This window comes from Lissotriton helveticus, chromosome 12 (genome assembly GCF_964261635.1).
Source record: "Lissotriton helveticus chromosome 12, aLisHel1.1, whole genome shotgun sequence".
Lineage (NCBI taxonomy): Eukaryota > Metazoa > Chordata > Amphibia > Caudata > Salamandridae > Lissotriton > Lissotriton helveticus.
The window spans coordinates 422,497,687-422,519,870 of NC_136073.1; the positions used below are offsets into that span (position 1 = coordinate 422,497,687).

Genomic DNA, 22,184 nt, shown 5'->3' on the forward strand with positions numbered 1-22,184 from the left:
ACTTCAGATATCCTGGTTTCGGTTACAGTTCCCATGACTGTCAACGGTGTTACGTAGATCCTGACATATTAGTGATATGTCTGTTCGGAGTTCACCTATTTTTCCCTTGATCAAGGAGCGGAGGTCCTAAATTACCTGCAAAATGGGAGACACTTCTAATGAATGAGGGTCACTCCCACGGGGTGGGGGGGTGGCTCCGCAGAGGAGGTGAGCTTTGTGAATTTATCAATCTGTGACTAGGTATGGGGTGGCTTGTTCTTCTCCATGATGCCCACCCTGGGATGAGGTCTGCAACTGCTCAGCCCCCGCAGGCCCACGATCTTGTCTAGGCAGCCAATACCATGATATGGCTCACACAGGGCCTTCTGGTAGAAATGCTGCAAAAACTAACCATGATGATATAAATGTTGTGGCACCAAGCCTCCACTGACTTTTAGTTTTGTGTTCATGTTGTCGCCTTGCCCATTGCGGCCTGATGTAGCTGCTGTTTCTCTCAATCCTTAATACCTCACACAAGCCCCACCATTTCCGCAGCCACTGATTACCCTGGCGTTAAAGGGAGGGGAGTACCGGGCCCTACGGCCTCCCTGCCCGGGTCTGACTGGTCACCAGGAAACTCCCCAAGTCAAGGGTAGGAGAGGGGGGCCTCTGGCCCCTGGCCCACGCCACACAGCTCGATACGGCCGTCGACTCCCACAGCTCAGGGACACGGGGATAGGTTGCCGCTGCACCTCACGCTCCCGGCCCAAAAAGCAAGGGCCTGAGGGAACGCAGGTCACTCTCAGTAGCGTCCTAGGGCTAGTCGAAGAGAGCAGTGGGCCTTTAAAACACTGCATCCTGAACCGGCTGCTGCCTCTTTTTTGCCACAGACGCTTCGGTCTCAGCCCCTTTTACCACCGCAGCCTGATCCTGCAGCCGAATATCTTGAAAGGAGGTGCTCTCCTTCCAGACCGTGCACATCAGCAGGTGTGCTACCCAACGCCGGGGGCCGCTGCTCTCCGTGCTCACAGACACCAGACTCTCCTCTTGATCTGGGACTGTGCAGTAAACTATTTCTTAGCTCTTCCCATTGCACTGCTCAGCTAGAATGTATGATGACATCACAGAATGCCTGGGGGCCAGTGTGTGTCTGGAAAGGCAGTTGGTGGAACCAGACTGAAGCCTGCTCCTGGTGGAGCTACGCTTTACTTTCTTATATTCTCCTACTCTTCTATCCTGCAACCAAGCTACAATAAAGAAGTATTCTACCTGTACAGCTGGACTATGTATCATCCTTTTACTACAGACTGCAGGCTTTCAGGGGAGAGGGGATTGGGCTCCAGCCCAAGCAAGGGAGGCCGTCCACCTGCCCTTGTGGCTGGTGGCATTTTGCTGAAATCTTCTTTGGCCCTCAAGGAGTCAGTAGGCCGCGGGTCGCCTCGCTCCCCACTGGCACACCGTCAATCGGTTCAGTAGGTCGCTCCACTTGCGCCACCAATGTCTTGCCATGTCACTGGAGCCAAAAGTTAATCGCATGTCCGCAATTTTATCAGCGGCAATGTTGGATTGCTTGCGGGGTGCGGGAGCTCTGGAAGGAGTGACCGCCATCTCGAGTGGCCAGCCAACGCCCCTTAGAGCACCATTTTTGCCTGACCTGCTAACTGAGGTTTTTTTTTCAGGTTTCGAAGGGGGATAGTATGAAAATATGATGGGATTACGGCTGGAAGGACTGTAGTGATTGTACTAACCACTCCTACAGTTAATTGGAAAACAGTATGGCACTTTACGATTGACCCAAAGTGCGTTTTGACGTTTTGTCCACATAACTGAGGAAGTAAATAAGTACATTCTTAACTAAAGGGACGTAATGGCAAAACCCATACCTTATCAACCTGCACGTTTGCTTTCAGCGCAGCTGCTTGAGATGTGGTCTTCGTCCATTATGCACATCTTTTACATATTTCAACTTAACTTATTTATTCTCCATTGCAAACAATGTATTGTAAAGTCGGAGTACATACCTCAGTCATATCAAATAGTGTATTCAACTAATATGGTGTGTTCTTCATTGGAATGCGTATATTGTCACATTAATACTGGATTTTAGCCATAAAATTGAACGATTCATAGTTCTTTTTTGTGTTTTTTGCAGAGAATCAGGTTGGACCTTGAATTCAACCTTAAGATTGTGCTGTTCTCGTGCAAACCCTTCTGCCTCAATACAGCACAAATTAATTCCCGATTGTTCCAGAAACCACACAGCTTATGATCTTTTTGTATTCATATGATATTATCCCTCACATAGGAAAGACCTTTGCAAACTAGCTTTTAAATGCAACTACAGCATAATTAGAACAACCCGTTTATGTGCCGACTCATCGCGATTTTTCTTGCTGCGGGTTAGACATTTTCTTTTACCCTAGTACTGCCATCAGCAATAGTAAACACGCTATCATTTTTAATTCCTGTATTTCTTAAACCTGCTTTTCCCTTTAGGAGTTCGCGTTTCTGTAAACTGAGATGACGGAGTGTAATAGTTAAACGCACGAATAGGAAGAAGCGGTCCAGCGGGGGTTAAATTGCAAAGTGTAATAGAATAATAACGGGTAGCACCATCTGCTGGCCTACATCTGCAGAACGACTCTGTATTTTTAACGGCATCTCTAATATTCATGTTGATGCATTTTGATGCTTTGTGCGTTCATTTTGCTTTGTTGGAATCTGGCTATTTGCTTACAGCTGTTGTGGAAAATCTGCTCTTCAGGGAAGATTGCCTGCTCTTTTCCCGTTTGCTTGAATTGGACGCACGGTGGACTGTACTTTTCGGAGGATAGGATATGTTAAATTACAATGTGTATAGGTGGAGGGCTGCGCATATCTCGGCTGCCGGGCTGTTTAGCAGCAATCATTTTTCAATGTTTTTCTACTGAGCTTTGCCCGATGTGGGGGAAAAGCAAGAGGTACGCGACTGTCTGATGCCAACCATGTCTTCAGTGAAGAGGCCAAGAGGAAGGGTAAGTGAAAGCCTGAATGAGGGGGAGGAGGAGGGGTTCACTTGGGCTAAAAGGCTAATGGGATTGAATAACCTTCCTTATTACTGGCTGCTGCGGCGGGAGTCGCATTGCATCGCCATCTTGAGCTTGTTGCTGTTTTCTGAAGCCGTGGTTGTTTGTTATAGCCCGCGGGCCTAAGGTGGCATTCAGCTGCGCGATCTCAACCCCTGTCTCACTCCTACTGCTGCAGCACAGCTGGGAAACCTTGGACTAGGCGCTTAGAGAACATGTACCCAGGGAAGGGCGCTGGATTCGGTTTCAGAATGTGCATGGCAAATCCCAGTGGCTTTTCAATGCGCTGCAGTTTTAAGCACATCCAAGGGTGAGAAAATGACACAATTTTGTGACGTCCTGTTATATTTTTTGATGCAGGTATTTCGGTGTGGGAGGTCCCTGACATTTCTAAAGCTGGATAATGTTCATTTCTGCATTTTATAGGATTTTTGACCGATTGTTAGATTTCTGATAAAGATTTTTACAGCTATACAAAGGTGTGAAGTGTTTTTAAGTAAAATGTAAGGGAAAGAGCATTTGAAATATTTTTCATGAACATTGTGTGTGCATAGTTTACATATAATATGATTGATAAGCACTGGCTCGGGGTTTTCTATGCGTAAGAAAATGTTGTTTTGATGGGATACGAATGGTGTGCAGAAGGCAACTGCAGCGAAGTATCAGTCTTAACCTGGAATTACGTTGTGTGTGCACGTGATGATATTTAGTAAATGTGCTGCTAATAAGATGAGTGCCAAGGAATCCTCAGAAAATCACTGAAAGACTAGTTCACAATTTTGAGGGGGATATCGGCTTAAAAAGCAGGAACCGTACATCAGTGATTCATTTCACACTCGTGTACCCGAGCAAAGTAATGTTATCATTCTGCTAAAAATTAAATAAAATGTGAGCTATTCAAAGTACCCTCAATGCCTAGTTTGTAATGAGTGCTTCTGTTTCTTTGCAGCCTCCTTCCATCAAGAAGACTGATGGTTCAGGGACATATTCCAAGCTGCAGAATACCCAGGTGAAAGTAACATCGGAGAGGAGGCAGAAAAAAAAGGTGGACACTGAGAGCAAGCAAGAGAAGGCCAACCGTATCATATCGGAGGCAATAGCCAAGGCCAAGGAGCGAGGGGAGCGGAACATTCCACGGGTCATGAGTCCCGAAAATTTCCCTACTGCTTCTATTGAAGGAAGAACAGAGAAGAGGGGGCGGAAAATGAAATCTAAGCCGAAGGACAAGGAGGGCAAAAAAAACAAAACTGGTCTGTCGTCAAAGCAGAAAGAGAAGACAAAAATTGGGTGAGTACCTTGGGAATGCACTTTAGACTTTTGCGCCACTGAAGATGTCGACCTAAAACCTATAGCGCTGTCAGAGGTTGGATGGGCTGCTGTACATAAGTTGTTGTTTCTACGTCCGGTATAAAATTGCATTATCCGTTTGATAATGCAGTGCAAATACCTTCTTGTCGGTTCAATTCAAGCAGTATTCCTAAAGGCCTCACAGTATGTGTATAATGTTGTTAAACGTTCTAACAGTAACACAGGTTTGGATCTAGCTAACATTTATCAATGATGTTTACTTATTGAATCTTTTACATGGGCTGACAGTAAAAAGGCAGAAATCCGGTGAATTGAGCCATCTGAAATAGAAGTAATTTGACTATTCATTTTACTGACATTTTGTTCATGGATACCTTTCAGTTTTTATCAATTTATTTCACCTCCTTCATTTGTACATTGTTTGCATGTGGCATTTATTTAGTTGATGTATTTGAGAATTGGCATATCTGTTAGCTGGACGCTTGCAAGAAAAGTTTAGCTGAAGGCAGCATCATTTTCATTGCTACATGTCATTGGGGTAGATGTTTGCAAGTTTTAGGAATTGACTAGTACAACATGTGTCTGCTGAAAATATTACTTATGTGCATGGTTAGTTTTTGGAACGAATCCAGAATTTCTCCCCATGGGATCTCTTTGTGCAGCAGAATTGAGCAGCAAGTAAATTATGAATGTTTTCTTGGACGAGTCCTTTGTTTAAATTGCAATTTTGGTTGACCGGCTTTCAAACTGTAGTATATCATTTTTTTTAATAAGTGGGGCGTTATAATGCCAGTCATTAAGTTAGAAATAGTTTTTGGTCCCCTTTCTATTAAGTAGCATATGTCTAAACTTCTTTGAGCAACAGGTTTGCACCAACTTCCACTGCACCAAGCAAGCAGTTTGTCATTAATGCACATTACATTGTGAGAACACTGTACATTTCGCAGTGACACACTTCATCCTGTCCAGGATATGCATTTTACTACAAGCCAGTATGCAACCTGTGCATGACTTTATATTGTGTGTATTTATAAAGCGCACTATCTCCCGCGAGGGTATCTTGGCGCTGACCATGTGTGCCTAGCCCTGCCTAGGGTAGGTTGGTTAATTTAAAAGCCAGGTCTTCGGCTTCCTCAGGGATTCAAGATGAGAGGAGGAGGCTTTAATGTGGAGTGGGGGTTCGTTCCATGCTTTAGGAGCGATGTAAGCGAACGCCCGTCCTCCTGCCCAGGATCTCTGAAGGCGTGGTGTGTGTGCCAGTAGGAGTCCTGTGTGATAAACACGAAACCTATTTGATATGTTGTACCATGTTGCTTTGACAAGAAGCTTTCAAAGTGCACAACGGCATAGACCGATTTGTCGGGTAATAATCTACAGTGTGTTAATGGATCCGCAGGATATTTTTTTCACTTCTCCCCCAATAGAAGCATTTGCAGTTCCTTAGTGCTTTCCCGTTGATACTGCTTCTCCACCAAACTGGCGGAATGTTGGCTATAATGAAGTATAGGAAATACACGATGCACAAGAGATTTCTTCAAGTAGCATTAATTTGAATGCAAAGTAGTGCAAGGGAAGGTACCCGTGCATACTCTCCAAGGTTGATGCACCACTAGGAGATAGCTCCTGTTGACTGATTTCCTAGGAACGCTCTGCCAGCCTCATGTGACACGAGTATAACCTCCGTTGATCTAAGTTTACTAAATAGTTCAACTTAAAATGAACACCATGATAACTCTGTGTAATTAAATCACGGTCCACTTACAAACACGTGCTAGACATTGGCACAATTTTTTTCATTTTAAAATAAGATATACACATTAAGGTAGGCACGAATCATTAGATATATATTCGGATTAACTAATAATTGCATTGGCTCGCGATGTACTGTGCACAGCATTTGGGTTCTCAGAGTGCATAAGTAAATACATATGTTACATTTATAAACATTTATAGTTAAATAATTGAAGGAGTGACATTTAAAATTTACATTCTCATTTGTAGATATCTTTGAGGTTGTTACTATTTTTTGGGCTGGAAACTGGCTTCCATTGTATATTAAAAATATACGTTGCGATAGACCTTGTAAATTTGTATAACATGGGGAAACAGCCTTCACAAGGCTTTACAACGGAAAAGCGTTTACAGTCTAGTCCTTAGAAACAATTTTTTTTACAACAAATGTGCCGTAGCACGGATGCCTTTTACCACGAAAATCGTGGTAAATAGAAGTATTTTGCAGGCAATTAGAAATTATTTATACATGTGCGTGTGTGTGTATATGTATATTATGTATATATTTATATATGTATGTATATATATATATATATATATATATATGTATATGTGTGTGTGTGTGTGTGTGTATATATATGTGTATGTATACATACATCTCCCGCAAGGAAGTCTTCTTCAGGATTATGAAATAACTTCCAGTGTGCCGCTGGAAGTTACTTCATATTCCTGAAGAAGACTTACTTGTGGGGAGATGTAATTAGCGGTGATGTGACCGCTGCAGGCACCAGCGTCCGAAGGAGGGTGAGCGGCTGTTCACAGCGATCTTTGCAGATATATATATATATTAGATGCCAATATATAGGGGTGAAAGCACAAACTATAAAAAAACACTTCGCCAGTTACAACGAATATTTGAATCAGGAATTTGGTGATCTGCATGTATTCAACATGAGGTATTAATGCCTATCCAGGGCATAATCAAGTGCAAATATGGCACATGCATTAGCAAGGACTTTCTGGTTGAGTACACGCACCATATTGGTGCCCTACACTTTTTAGGCATCTAGGCCGAATTTGTAACATGGCTAAAGGTCGAAAATGAGTAATCAAGGTAATAACTCGAAATTAATAGTTATGCGCTTTAACGCTTTAACCGCGGCGGAATTTCCGCCGCGGTGCGGGTGATTTATAGCGTGGGCGTGGTTGGGACGGCCCCAGGCCGTCCTCCGCACACCGTGACGTCTGACGGCCGGTGGCCGTCCGCACGCAAGGGGTTAAAGTAATTGTACACAGCAGCACGTATGATGAATTAATGCGTTGCACAATGATTTAATGAGGAATTTGCACATTCCAAGAGGGCACCTGTAAAATTTGTAACTGTTACTGTTATTGTCCATCTTCGCTTTTGATGAAATTAATTGAAAACAAATGTGGTTGTAGAAGCGGCGCCTGTTGACACCGACGAAGGCTCACGCCGAAACACGTGAGTTATATTTTGTGTGTGCAAATAAATCCATAACAGGGATTTACCCAACGTGAGTGCTGGTCCTTCCCTTTTGGAGTGGGAGCGTGAGATTAAAGCGGGAGAACCTTTGAAAGAGTGCCAAGACTACTTAGCAGAAGTGTGGAGCTAGGGATATATCTATCAAGGACTCGGACGAGTCTGAAACGCGTCATGGTGGAGGTGCGGGCGGTTGCCGAATAAACCCGTTTTTGCACAAGAAACCTGGGTCTGCCTTTCGTTTTTCTAAGGATGAGTTCTGTGAATGCGAGCAGCTGATATATATATATATATTTTTTTTTTTTTGAGGACGAGTATGGGTTTTTGGGTGGCAAGGGAATTTTTAAGATATTTAGGGCGAGTATGGGTTTTTGGGTGGCAAGGGAATTTTTAGGATTTAGGGTGGGTATGGTGTTTTGGGGGCAAGGGATTTTTTAGGGTTTAGGGTGAGTATGGGACTCTAGGTAGTAAAGGAATTTTTAGGGTGACAAGGGATTTCTTAGGGTTCAAGGGTTGTGGGCTAATAGGGTAATAATGTAAGGTTTATATTTACCTGTAAAATACTTGCATTTTCGTTGTAAAGGCATCTGTGGTAAAGAAATATCAGTTGTAAAAGACGTTTGTTGTAATGGCATTTTCGTTGCAAAAACAGTTACGTAAAGCCATTTATTGTAATGGCTTTGATTGTTCTGGCATACATCCATGTGAGGTCACCACTTGTGTGGCCTCATCTAAACAAGTATTAATTAGTGCCAGTGTACTCTGATGCATTTATTTTTTTGTAGTAACTTTGGACCAGTGTTGTTGCATGTGTGGGCACATATTTCACTGTTTTTTTAAGGAAGTACCGTTTTTCTGGCAGTCAACAAGAGTCATTCTCGTGCAAACTGGCATTATGAAATGTATATTGTATGCTACTGTAGGAGGAGACTTTGGTGGTGCTTTACTGCACTTAACTATATTTTATTTTTGTGGGTTCTACTGTTAGATCAGTGAGATTGCATTTGTGCTTTGACAGAGCGGTGCTTTATCGCTAGGCTTGAGCCAATCCCACTGAGTCTCACATGTCCCTCTCCCGCCTGTCCCATCACTGCAAAATGGAGCTTGGCGATGCAGATTGTGGACGTAGCTGTAAGAAGAGACTTTGAGGTTACATTACTGCAATCCTAAAGTCTAAAATCCAAACCAGAAACCTGCCTAGTCAAATTATGTAAAGCAAACTATCTCGTCAATAACTTTAGAATGCTAAGAAGCTGCAATCGAGCAAAGTAATTCAACACAAACAACAATTTTGTTTACAAAGATGTATAAACATAATTTCTATTGGAAATATTCAATATTTCTTATAGCATATTCAAAGTAAACACAAGAATGAAATATATACAATGTCCCTTCGGGTACCAACACAACAATTGCAATACTAATAATAATTTACACTCTCCCTGGAGAAATCCAAACTCAATCCCCCCAGCAAAACAATCAAACTGTCAATCACACTACATACATATCATTCAAATCATACATGTCAATCATCAGTAGACATACTGCAAAATCTCTATAAAATCAGAAACATGTAAAGTTTTTGTGTGAATAACAAGGGCCAAAATCAAGAACCCTTATGCTGTACACTAATATATACTTCTCTGGTAGATATCACACAGATTACATAAATTCCATATTGCATAATGGATCACTAGATTCCAAAACGATTATATAAATCAAATATTCTGGTCCTTGTTATCCAATCCTAAGTGAGAGCTGACACGTGTTTCAGTGAGGGTCGCATCTTCTTTAGGGCGCAAGGTAGATTAAAAGCCAACCAAGAAGGGTGGGGGGTGGGTAAGAACTAAAGCAAGTCTCAGGGTAAGATCAGATGTGGAAAAATAAAAAAATATGATCGCATTTAAGTGGGCCATAGCTCATGGCCAAAAAGAATTGCTACAAAAGAAAGAAATGCTCGTAGTGTCCACTGTGCCTCAACAGATAGAGATAAAGTAATGCAAATAACTGGTCAAATATGAAGGGAGTGGAAATCCCCTTTTCCTGAAGAATAACATGATGGCAAAAACCACTCTGCAATATTAGAGTGTTCTGGCTGGTGGCCTTAAATATAGCAGTCTGCTGGAATAGTGGTGTCTGAAAATCAATCCCCTTTAATTCAAAGTTGACCTTTTTTTTGGCTGCCCCCGTCATATTTGCGAGATTGCAGTTGCACACTTTATCGGAAAGGGGTCTTTTATTGCTGGAATTGTTGATCCATTTCCAGCGACACTCCATTTTGTATGACGATATTGGATTCATCAAGTTGCTGGTGAAGAAACTTTGTTCTAGGACCATAGGGATAAATAAGGCCATTCTTTTCATCACAAAGTTCGGTTGGAAAAGGTCGAAACGTTAAAAAAATTATTTCCACTAAGTTCATACCTGTAATTGATCCAATTTCTTGAAGTTAAAATAGTCTACTAGCATTGTTTGCGAAAACAAAGAGAGGTGTTGGCATTAATATTTCTGTAAACCCTGAAATAGTCTATCTTAAGAGTTTTGATCAATTAAGGCAGGAGCTGATAACTAACACTCAGGTAATTGCTGTAGAATCTGTTGCTGAGTCAATCTAAGTCACTTCCGCTGGTGCTAAATTTATACCAATGAATGACTGTTATTCTGTGGTAAACAATGTAAATATTAGTATGATAATGGATGGAGCATCATCTCGAGATATACATAATTGAATACGACAGGGTAACTGCTCAACACACTCGGGCATTCCGGTATGGTTGTATTTCTTTTGCTGTCAGAGGAGGGTTTTTTCGATTCTGACCCCCTTCAGTGTTTTACTATTTCCTCATAAATCTTCTGAAAGATGAATAGTAGCAAGATAGATACTTTAGAAAAAATTGAAATAGTACTTCAACTACTACACCAAAAATCCAGCAACTCCCTTTCGAGCTAAAGCTCTCTACCTTTACTTTTTTTAGTGCACAGCTTCTCTTAATTTGTTAGGATAATATGTTATTGGATATCTACTTCAGTTTTAATATTGGTGGAAAAGAAGTCAGATTCTGGTAAAGACTATGTTCTAAAAACACAGGCCTTTATTCTGAAGGTCCTTCTAGAGGCTTTTCCTTATTCACAGCAGATCATGAAGATACAATTAGGAGATGAAGATAATGAGAGTTTGGAAAACACTAACCAAAAGCCTCTCTAGATAATGAGGCACCTTAAAATCCAAGAGTGAGATTTGTTATAGCTTATCACCACCAGATTGCAGACCTCTTTGAACAAATAGTGGCTGATACATAATGTAAGATGGAAACAAGGCTTTCCGAACAGCAGAATCCTTTATGGAATAAATTAGTTCCTTCCAAGTATAATATTTATATAGTCCATTGCATTACGAAGCTAGGTGGAGGAGAAGCTACTATTACTCATTCTGACATTGCCATTAACATTGTAACAATTTCAATTTATAAGCTTTATTCGACATTTTGTCATAAAAGCATTCACCTAACCCTATACAATAAATACTACTTATAAAAATACTTCTAAAAATACACATTAAACATTTGATGTCGAATAAACATGATAAAAGATCATAAAATTACAGCACATTATTACAATTTGAAAAACATATTTCATAGGTTTAAAAACATACAATTTGTTGCAATAGAACAATTTATGGATATGCATAATTTCATTATGATACAGTAGCCAATAATGATCGGGTACGAATTAACCACGACCAAGCCAAATACTTTGCTACACCAACCACATACAATGTTGTACAATCAGATTCAAGTATCCTAAGGGCTTCAGCTTGACTTCGGGTTCCCAACTTTAGGCACACCGGTTTTAACCACTTACGTCTGGGGGCCAGGTACAGTGGGCAACAAAACAGAAAATGGGAGATGTGTTCAATTTCCCCAATGCAATAGTGACAATGTTCATCCCATATCTGGGACCAATGCTTTTTAAACGCATTTAGAGGTAATGTACCAATGCGAAATTGGAAATACAGTTTTCTATCATACGGTTTTTCAATTAGGTCCCAAAAACATTCGTATGATGGGTACATTTTTAGGTTTAAAAAGCGAGATGTTAACGTTACATTTGTACTGTCACTAAATATTGCAAGATATATCATCTCCCAATAAAGATCTTTTAGCTTTTCCTTTGAGGGGAAACCAGATGGATCATTATTATCCCATAAGTGGCCCAATTTCAGTTCTGTAAGTAGACCCCGCAGCTCCCTTAGCCATGGGATAGTATGGAAGCGGTCGAATTTGATGACATCCATCAATGCTGCTGCATAGTGGCCTAACTCTGGAGTCACCATAATTCGCCTCCAATACAGGAGGGGCCGAAGCCTCGCTATGTCCACAACTGATTTTCTGCCCAAGTCTAATTTTAACGGGATCATTGGGGTACTTTGGGGGACCATTGTAACCCCTCTTAGGAACCTATTTTCCGCTCTGCCCAGATCGCTCAAGTTTGAAAAGCCCCATAGTTCAGAGCCATATAGACAAGCCCCCAGGACCTTCATAGAGTAAATTTCCATGACACAATTCAAAGGCTTTGTCAGAGAAGTGCGATGTTTTAGCGAAATAGCACCTGATAACTGTCTAAATTTTAGAAGGGTTGTAGTTATGTGGTGTTTCCAGCTCATGTTTTCTTGCAGAGTGATACCTAGGTAAGAAAAAGAGTCCACTCTTTCTAAGGGTGTTCCTTTATATTTTATTACACCCTTAAACGAGGACTGTTGATTAAGGCACATAAATTTCGTTTTGGTGGTATTTAGTTCTAGGCCCTTATCATCACAATATACACCAAAGGCATCAACTACTTTTTGTAACCCACTAGGGGTGCGGGAAAGTAATAATGTATCGTCCGCAAACATGAGAACTGGTACACGGGAGCCGGCTATTACAGGGGCATCACTAGCAATCTTCTCTAGATGTTCAACAATACCATTTATATAAATGGAGAAGAGGGTTGGGGCTAGGACACATCCTTGCCGCACCCCACGTTCAACCGGGAAGGAATCAGTTACCTCTCCTTGTTTGCCCCATCGTATCCTTGCAAAATTATTTTCATGTAGGCGAACGAGGAGTGTGAGCAATTCCTTTTTTATGCCTACATCCGCCAAGGTCTGCCAAAGTTTTTCCCTAGGAACTAAATCAAAAGCGGCTTTTAAATCTACAAAAACTGCATACAATGTCCCCTTCTTCAGGGTGACATTTCTCCAATAAATTGTTAAAAAATGGAGAACTTGGTCAACGCTACTGGTTAAAGGCCTAAACCCAGCTTGATAAGGTGACAAGATGTTATTGGCGTCGATCCATTGCTGCAGTTTATTTTGAACTAGACGACCCATTAGCTTTTGAGCTGTATCAATTAAACTAATGGGTCTATAGTTTTTAGCCAGGGAACGGTCACCTTTTTTATATATGGGAATTATTTCTGCTCCCTTCCAAGAGGCAGGCACTTCCCCTCCCATAGCCACTGCATTGGCCAACATTGTAAAGTAGGTGCACCAGGACTTCCGGTCAGATAGAAAAATATCAGCCGGAATACCATCCATACCTGGCGCTTTCCCCCCTGCTATACAATCTAATACAACACTCACATCCCCCTCAACAAATAGGGGTGTTTTGTAGTAGACTTGTGGAGGAAGGTTAACATTATTAAACATATGATTACGGGCATACTGTGGTTGAAAGTATTCTATCCAGCTGTTCTTTGCAACATTATTGGCAGGCTGGGATGCTATGCCACCCTTTGCCCATTTCACTGAGGCCCAAAAGCGCTTTGAATCCTTGGAGGCACAGATTTCCTTAAGTTCTTGCCAACAATCCTCGTCCCAACGCTTCTTGGCCATTTTTTGAACCTGCCTATACTGGTTCCTCGCCAGCCTTACTGCTTCAGGCCTTCCTAGTCTTAATTCCTTCCCGAGATTATCTCGAGCTGCCCTGCAATTCTTATCGTACCACCCCCTAGTGTCTTGTGGTTTCTTCATTTTACTTACAGAGGTTTTTTTCCGGAAGAAACTTTGGATTGTGGTGAAAAATATGTCATGGGCAGTCATCATGTAGTTGATAAAGTTAGTCTGTCCAAAATGGGACTTAATTTTAGCAACTTCACCCACTACTACTTTCTTTAGAGTCTCTATTTTAGCGAGATCTTCTAAGAGCATGCTCCATTTCAGGTAACGGGAGTTATTGGAGCATACTAGATCCTGTGTGACCATGTGATCCTCTCTAGGATGGTCAGATATTTCATTGTAAGTATGTAGTGTCAGGCACAATGGATTGTGGTCGCTTTCAATCTTAGCCTTCACTTCCATATCCTCCAATTTGTCCCAGAGCCTTACATCTAGGAGTATATAGTCTATCCTGCTTGCAGATCTACCATTATCAAAGGTGTTTTTCCCCCTACAGTCGGACACTGTCCGGCCATTCACTGCTCTAAGTCCTCGTGAGAGACAAAAACTTTTCAGTTGTATTGCTACCGTGCTCCAAGTCTTGATTACAGGGATATCTAGTTGGGGTATACCCCACTTGGAGTCCTCATCTTCAGCCAGGACCTTATCCTCCTCACCCAAGGGCTCGAAGGTGGTATTAAAATCCCCGCCTATAATTATGTGAGAGGGGTCTGGTAGCTGTTCAATATTGTTCTCAAGGCACGATAGGGTCTCTGATGATTTACCCCTTGCTACTCCCCTTGAATACAAATTAAACAGGGCTAGTTGATGACCATTTTGCCAGGAGAAATCAAGTGCCAAAATATCGTTAGAGGGAATAGACCTTTGCTTAACCGAACAGTTCAAAGTTTGGCGTACCCAAATTAACAGGCCCCCCGAGGGACGTCCCACTTTATTACTAATTGCCGGGATAAAAAAATTTAAATACCCTTGCCTAAAAATTGGGATAATCGACCAAGTTTCTTGGAACATGATGATATCGTACTGATTAATAAAATCACCCCAGTCAGGGATGTTTAGCTTATTAGCTATTCCGGCTATGTTCCATGAAATGATTAGTAGTTTTGGTTTAGCCTGCTGGGAGTACGTCTGGGCAATGTCGGGAATGATCAGTGTTTCTGCAGGATCTACTCCTAGTATTACATTTTTGTTCAATCTCGATAGTGACTCAACTTCCTCCAATGATTTTTCCTCATCCATCTGAGCTCGGCTTTGTTCTTCCAAATCGGGAGTACAAGATTCAACTGGGACTGGTATAGTTTCATCTAACATGGCAATCTTAGCACGGCCTCGGCCCGTCCACACATTCAGGGTGGTAGAAGAAACATATGCGAGTCAATCACACTCATTCAGATCCGTTAACACAGAGTAATGATTATCCAAGCTTAGCCCCCACTCACATGCTGGATTGGTTCTAGCCCTACTATTTCCCACTACTGTCCATTTAGTTCTTAGTATACTCGACTTTGCTACTAGACCCCTTCTGCTGTAGAAGAAATCCAGAGTCAGTGGAACTATTTCAGCTGTCCTACGTTGTGGAGGAAGAATATTCCGTAGGACATCGGGCAAGACATCGGGGCCCTTGAAGTTCAAGACCACACAATCCCCTTGAAATTTCTTTGGCTTAGTACCTATCCACCTAACTCTTCTTGCTGTAAGCAGGTCGTCTGACAATTTTTCCTTACCCCAGGGGGATATGTGCATATTACTACTCAACCACTGGAGAGCCTTGTTTCTTAACGAGTCAGGAGATTCGAACTGACCAGTTTTGAGCAAGGGTGTGTTAGCTAGTACTAAAATAAGGGGCGAGGCTTCAACAATTAGTTCAACTGGGGCAGATTCTGGGTTTAGGGTCTCAGGGATACTATTACTCATTAATTGGACTGACTCATAAGGAAGATTCGTACCAGGGTTAGTATCATTCCTGGGGCTAGCGTATTGGACATGATCTGGAGAAGCTTGTGAACCAGCATTCTTGGTCACCCCTGTTGTTCTTCCCACAGTCTCCATTTGGTCAATTTTTGAAGCAACTAGATTTGGTATTTCACCCACCCCCTCATTAGTTTTCCTTAGCAGGGATTCTAGCTTGTTGACCTTAGTAACTAATTGGTCAACCTTTGATATGAGGGGTTTCATTAAACCTAGTAGTTTAGACTCTAGTGTGTCCATTAGCTTAAGTAAAAGGATATCCTCCCCATCTTCATTTTCATACTCCTCTTCCCGAATCCCTTCCTCTTTCTTTCTTTTTGCTCGTCTAGGTGGGGTTGCGGGTTTATTTTTAGAAGAGCGTAAGCCACCTCTTCTAGGTGGCGCCTTAGTAATCCCTTTTTTTGCTCTCGGGGCAGGGACAGGTGTTGGGGAGGTAATAGTTTCTATTGCTGCCTCCTCCATTGACACAGATTTGTCTTGGTCATCTAAGTTGATCAGATCTGTAAAGGGGTCAGAATGGTGGTCCATTGTAATCATTGAACCATTAATTTCTAAATGCTCAATTAAGACTTCACTAGGGTCGGAGACAATAAGATCATCAGTTGCAGACTGGGACACCCCTGATTGATTGATTTGGGCACAGGGTGGCGAATCCCCCGTACCTAAGGAGGTCCTCCGGTTATTATTGATTTTTGTCACTACCTGGACTAGGTAGTTGTGCATGGTGTTAGCCGGAGTGACAGGCGTTTTTTGCTTAGACATGATGTACAGACGATAGTTCACAACCAGACCCCAGCAATGGATAACTAACAATAGGCCAGTGACACAAAAAATGTTAAATTAGTTTACCTTGCCGCTAGTCAATTTAAAAGTTGCGAGTTAGAGGGATGGCCCAGTCCAGTCTCTCACAGTCTAGAACGGGCTAAAACGGGCCCGCCCTTTGCCCGGGCTTAGCCCCGGGCGTCCCGCTCGCGTCCCGCGTAGCTGGCTCTGTCGCAGTTATGAAGCGCCTCCTGGCGCGACGTCACTGTTGCGCGCCGCCGCGTTGCCTGCCGGGAACTGTAGTCCCGGAGCGGCGGCGCGATTTCCCCAGGTATTGACTCTTGGCCCCGGTGGCGGCGTTCTCCCAGCAAGGGAGCTTCCAGGTAAATGACTCTTGGCTCCGGTGGCGGCGTTCTCCCAGCAAGGGAGCTTCCAGGTAAATGACTCTTGGCTCCGGTGGCGGCGTTCTCCCAGCAAGGGAGCTTCCAGGTAGGTGACTCTTGGCTCGGTGGCGGCGTTGTCAGTGCAGCGTTGTGGCTCCTGTGCTCTCCCCCGCTCCGCCGGCTCTGTCGCAGTTATGAAGCGCCTCCTGGCGCGACGTCACTGTTGCGCGCCGCCGCGTTGCCTGCCGGGAACTGTAGTCCCGGAGCGGCGGCGCGATTTCCCCAGGTATTGACTCTTGGCCCCGGTGGCGGCGTTCTCCCAGCAAGGGAGCTTCCAGGTAAATGACTCTTGGCTCCGGTGGCGGCGTTCTCCCAGCAAGGGAGCTTCCAGGTAAATGACTCTTGGCTCCGGTGGCGGCGTTCTCCCAGCAAGGGAGCTTCCAGGTAGGTGACTCTTGGCTCGGTGGCGGCGTTGTCAGTGCAGCGTTGTGGCTCCTGTGCTCTCCCATTGTACAATTTGAAGGAGGGCCAATCAGGGTCTATTTTAGTCTTACAAAATAGTGAACACTTCTTTTCATTAACCGTATCGTTCTTCTGACTCCATGTCCTATTTGACTGACTTTGCACAATTTTTAGGCCATCTTGCAGTCACCAAATCTAACTTAATATTTTTGGGTGAATTAAACCTACTGCTTCACTCTCCTTAAGGGCCTGCTCTTCAACTTGAACAATGTGAAAACTTTATCTTCTGAATTCCAGCCCTATCCACATTTCTAGCCTTCTTCTTAATCCGGTCTTTCAGACACTCAATTTGGTCGTAAAAGGTCAACCTATTACTCTTCCATTGATTGATGGTAAGGCTATCCTGCTACCTGCTAGATTGAACAGGGCTATCCATCATCCATTCATACTGGTAGAAGATAGAAGTCCTGCTCTTCTGAAGAAGTTGCCTTAGAAATACCTTTGATTTTATGCCGAATATGAAAAACTTCCAAATCACGACCCACAGATTGTACTTCCTTGCTTTAATTATTGCTTTATTAACACCCAGGACAACACCATTCTTATGATAGTAAATAAGTCTAAAGCAGTCCCCAGACCCAATCTCTGGTAAACCACCGAAGTAAGCAAGCTTAAAATTCTAGCGCACTACTTGATGAGCAAATGGTGGCAATCATATGATCTGCTAATAAAAACGAAATGTTAATAACTAAGGTGTACAAAGAGGAGATTAAGGCTGCAAAAAATTGCAAATTTTTTCAAAACAGTGTGCTAATACTTCCAATTTATTTCAGGAACATTTTAAGGTTATTAATGAATTTGTCTCTCCCTCGGTGTATTAGAGACTGTTATTTATTCTGATAAACTCTGCAATGATCTTTCAACTTTTTTGAGGCAAAAATATGAAAAGTAATATAATCTGAATTCTTTTTAAAGTCTTAAGAAAAAAGATTTTTATTGAAGTTTTTTTAAGCATGACAGTGAATAGGCAAGTGGCACAGACTTAGTGGGAGACGGCTAATCAGTAGTATACACAATAAACACATTGACCATATGATTATGTGGGTAGTGCCAGGTAACTCCCTCCTCCCCCTGTCTGGGCCTCCCGTAACGTCCCGCTTCTGTTTCCATGATGCCACTTGGGCCGTGCGATATCACATAACCCATAGTAGTCACTCCGCCATCCCCATATCTAGAGAAATTTATAACAACATTCCCTGGGTTCATAAGTCATTCTCTTTGTATCCATAAAGAGGTCTGTGCCAGTTTGCCATTGCTGTTTTGTGTTGACCATCGAAGAACCCAGTTTCCTTGCAAGATCACGTTTTGCAGGAATCAGCCCCAGTTAACAGAACAGAAACTTTCTTCTTGGTTGAGCTTTGTTGTTTGTGATCCCCAGTATTACAGAAATTCACATTCTAGGATCTGCCCTAATTCCTTCTATATATTTCACCAGTATTCCTATATCTTACTACTGCCCCTAAATTGGGTAGAAAGGTGCCCTCCTCGATTTCACCATTCAGGAATAAGGTGTTGGAGCACATCCCATTCTCTGGAGCCAGCTCCTGTTGTATGCTCGATGAAGGATTTACTGTTGGATCAGACACAGCCTTGTTTTGATCGCATCCTCCTTCGGGTTCATCAGTGCTGCTTTATAGCCTATATCTTCCATTGACCCCAAGTCGTCTTCCCGTTTTGTCCTTTATTTATGTAACCTGTCTGGCATATTATTGTTAAGAGTAATATAAGAGAAGGAGATTGCCCCTTTTTCCCACTCTCCCAGCAGCACTATGTTTTTCAGCGGGTAAAACTCAGGGTTTCTGGTCCATTATAGCTCCTCGCCCTAGACAGCAGGTCTAAATTGAGTATACTTGAAAATCGGACTTTGAGTCAGTTTGTATTCACTCTGCAGGCTAGAAAAAGACTTTAAATTGTGTCCCCCCCACCAACCGCAAACAGGTCACCCACCTTTTATATACCAGTGCGTTCCCATGCTTTTAAACCCTTATATTTTTGGGATTTTCTACAGCATATTTCCTTCTGACAGTGGTGTTTACATTGTAATCTTACTCTTCCACCCAATGGACCACATAAGATTGAACCTGGCGGAGCCCCTTGGCATAAATCTTGACTTTTCTTTGTGTATGGGAGAGTTTATAATCCCCAGAAGTCTGATTGCCAAGTTGTAGCCAATACTTTAATTTACATTTTTAACAAGATTGGCTAGTAGGAGGAAGAACTATCCCTGGGTTTACCCACCTTCTGGATTTCATTATTGCAGGTCTTTGTACCATCTTCACCTTGGTACAAAATGCGGAGGGTAATTTATCACTAATCTGCCAGAGTACACTTACATTTCATCAGTGTTAAAACTGCTCTACTGGCTGCCCACTAGAAGTTGATGGGATTTTAAAGCCAGTGCCCTTGTCTCCAAGGCCATGCATAAAAACTCACTCTTCTTCCTGACCGTGAAATTCTCTTGGTACATTTCTACTCTTGGCTTTTTATGGTGATAAAACATTTTCCACAACTGCAGAAAACCTGTAATTCACTTTTCACTTATATTCACAACCTGATCTGTTACAGTTCAGTAAATCAGTTAGGTAGTCTTTATAGCTCCTGTGTAGCATTTATTAGCTTGCACCAAGAAGCTTTGCCATGCGAGTGCTCTACAAAACCCCGCCATACTACTTAGAAGATATTGACTTCGAGAGAACAGTAAATACAGACAGACCTTCAATTGGTAGCCACTGTCTTTAAAAAAAAAACGACATGTGTTATTCCAATTGATATGACTTCTGAGTCGATGCCTAAATCTACTGAATTGAAGCAGGCTCCCTTTAATCTGTTAGTTAAGAAAAGAAAAAAAGATCGTAATGTCACAAAAAAGACAGATTGATGTAGTTTATTCTCTATACAACCCATTTTCCTAGTCCAATATAGCTGTCACCAATGTTAAAGACAAAGACTCAGGTTCAAGAGGGTGTACCATTAATTAAACTTTTTTGATGTACTGCTGGTTAAGGAAGTGTTGAAAAAGCACAGAAGTTTTAAAAATGGTTGCAAAAATTTGTAGGTGAAAGCTTTCTTGTGTAATGAAGAGATGTGCTTGTAAATATAGATTGTGTAAATAAAATTTCAATTAAGTTGACTCTTCTAAACAAAACATTGAAACTTCTGTACGAGCTGCCGCATCTTTAGAAATTGTCCGCCCCCCAAACTTAATCCCAAATTAATCAATTGGCTCCAGTTTCGGTACCACAGCAGTCATTGACTGCAGGTCTCTCTGAAGGTATTGTTTTTGTTAAGAGGTAACAAAATTAAGATCTTGATGCATAAGTTAAGTATCTTTAATTTCAATGACATTATTTTATAATACTGGATTAATTGTGAATAGGCGTAGATTGTTTGGGACCTTTCGTTTAATAACTAGCTTACTCTAGGTAAATAGACATGATCTAAAGTTAGTTCATTTGATCCAGATGTCAGAAGATCTATTACATATACTGGAAAGTGCAATTTAATTCAACCTCCATTTTTAAACTTCTTTTTACCTCGTATTAATTTATCACTTGCAGTAGGAGTTGTGTGAGGGCGTGAGTGATGAGAAATGCCAATGGCCCAGGTCGTTATAATCCTGAAAAATTGGGTACTTTAGGCTTTGTTAACGCAGGATTTCTAGTCTATTGTTATAGATCTAGATTCCAAATCAGGTCGACTAAACCGTTGGTACCTGTCATAGAGTAAAAGGCAATCCACTACTAGGTCAATCAGTGAAGAACTTACCCCACTCTAAAGAACCACTTACCACGAATACGTTTTAAAAGTTTATTGTAAAGCCAAAGTTAACTGGAGATACAAACATCTCAGAATAAGGTTCAAAAGATATACAGGTATCAATATAAACATAAATTCTCTAAATGCTCTTAGTCGGCAAAAGAATATTATCAAAAGCAATTCAAATGTTATAAGAGTTGCAAGAATAGCCACAAGTTGTAGCCTGTGAGTCATTTACAGAAAGGAAGATTTCAGATTAGACTGTCCCTACACTAGACTAAGTGACATCCCTACTTAGCAGAATATTTACCTAAAAAGGTGTCAGCCGTGGTGACTTCCAAAGAAGATCACACACTTCTCTTAGTCTTCGTTGTGAATCGAGGTCTCGCAGTTAACCTATCTGCCTACCCATCCGCTCTCTTAGGTTCCTCCGACCATCTGCCTTAACTCCACCCAGGGGTGCTGTCCCTAATACAAAAGTCACATTTACAATAGAAACGCCCCTTAGAGACGCCCCTCACGTGGTGTCTTCTTTGGTATTTTCCATGCTGATACTCCTCTGGACCCTTCGTTAGCGTTGACCTTGCTTCTCAGGCTCCTCTCCGGCAGGACGGTAACCCCCAGGAAATTCCTGAAGCCTCCTCCAGGCCTGTGCCTGGTTCTCGAGACAAAAGTCTATTCATCACTCTCTTGATTAAAACCTCCTCGCACCTGCAAACAGACACTTGTACTGTGGGCCCCAAATTCCGGCCTCTACCGTATCTTCTAAGTCGTAAACCCTTCGAGCAAGCTCCGCAATTTATGCTTAACATGACCTTCCTTTAACTAGCACACGCAGATCTAAAGAAATGACTTTCTCTATTTAGGCCTATTTAGAATTACATGAAACGGGCCTATGCGCTCTAAAACCTTTAACTTATTTGTCTAAACAGTATTCTAACTTATTACACACAATGGTTATATGAAAACACTTCTATAAAACATATACTTCAGTTCCATGATCAATAATACTTTGAATTATAACAACATTAGAATCCATCTCATGCGAAAGTGTAACAGCATCTTTCGTTATCTGTGAACTGCCATGAGGCCTACACATTTCTACGTTTAGCAGAATTACACTTTCTTCTACAACAGCAACATTACATGGGATTTCAACGTCATTCTAACATCTCTACACTCTTCTACATTAGTTTTTCACACTGATATATGTATTCTTATTCTAGTTAAACACTCTTATGTATTTTCCCTCTATAAATTGGCACTCT

At 42.0% G+C, this 22,184-nt stretch overlaps 1 protein-coding gene across 2 annotated transcripts in view; it reads left to right on the top strand.

The window, feature by feature from the left end:
- CHD9 (chromodomain helicase DNA binding protein 9) overlaps window positions 1-22,184 on the top strand; it is a 2,123,706-nt gene that overhangs the window by 320,088 nt on the left and 1,781,434 nt on the right. For both annotated transcript variants that reach the window (XM_078670246.1, XM_078670247.1), the window contains exon 5: window positions 3,994-4,331. In XM_078670246.1, coding sequence (XP_078526372.1) covers window positions 3,994-4,331 — 338 coding nt within the window. The remainder of the gene's footprint in view (window positions 1-3,993; window positions 4,332-22,184) is intronic.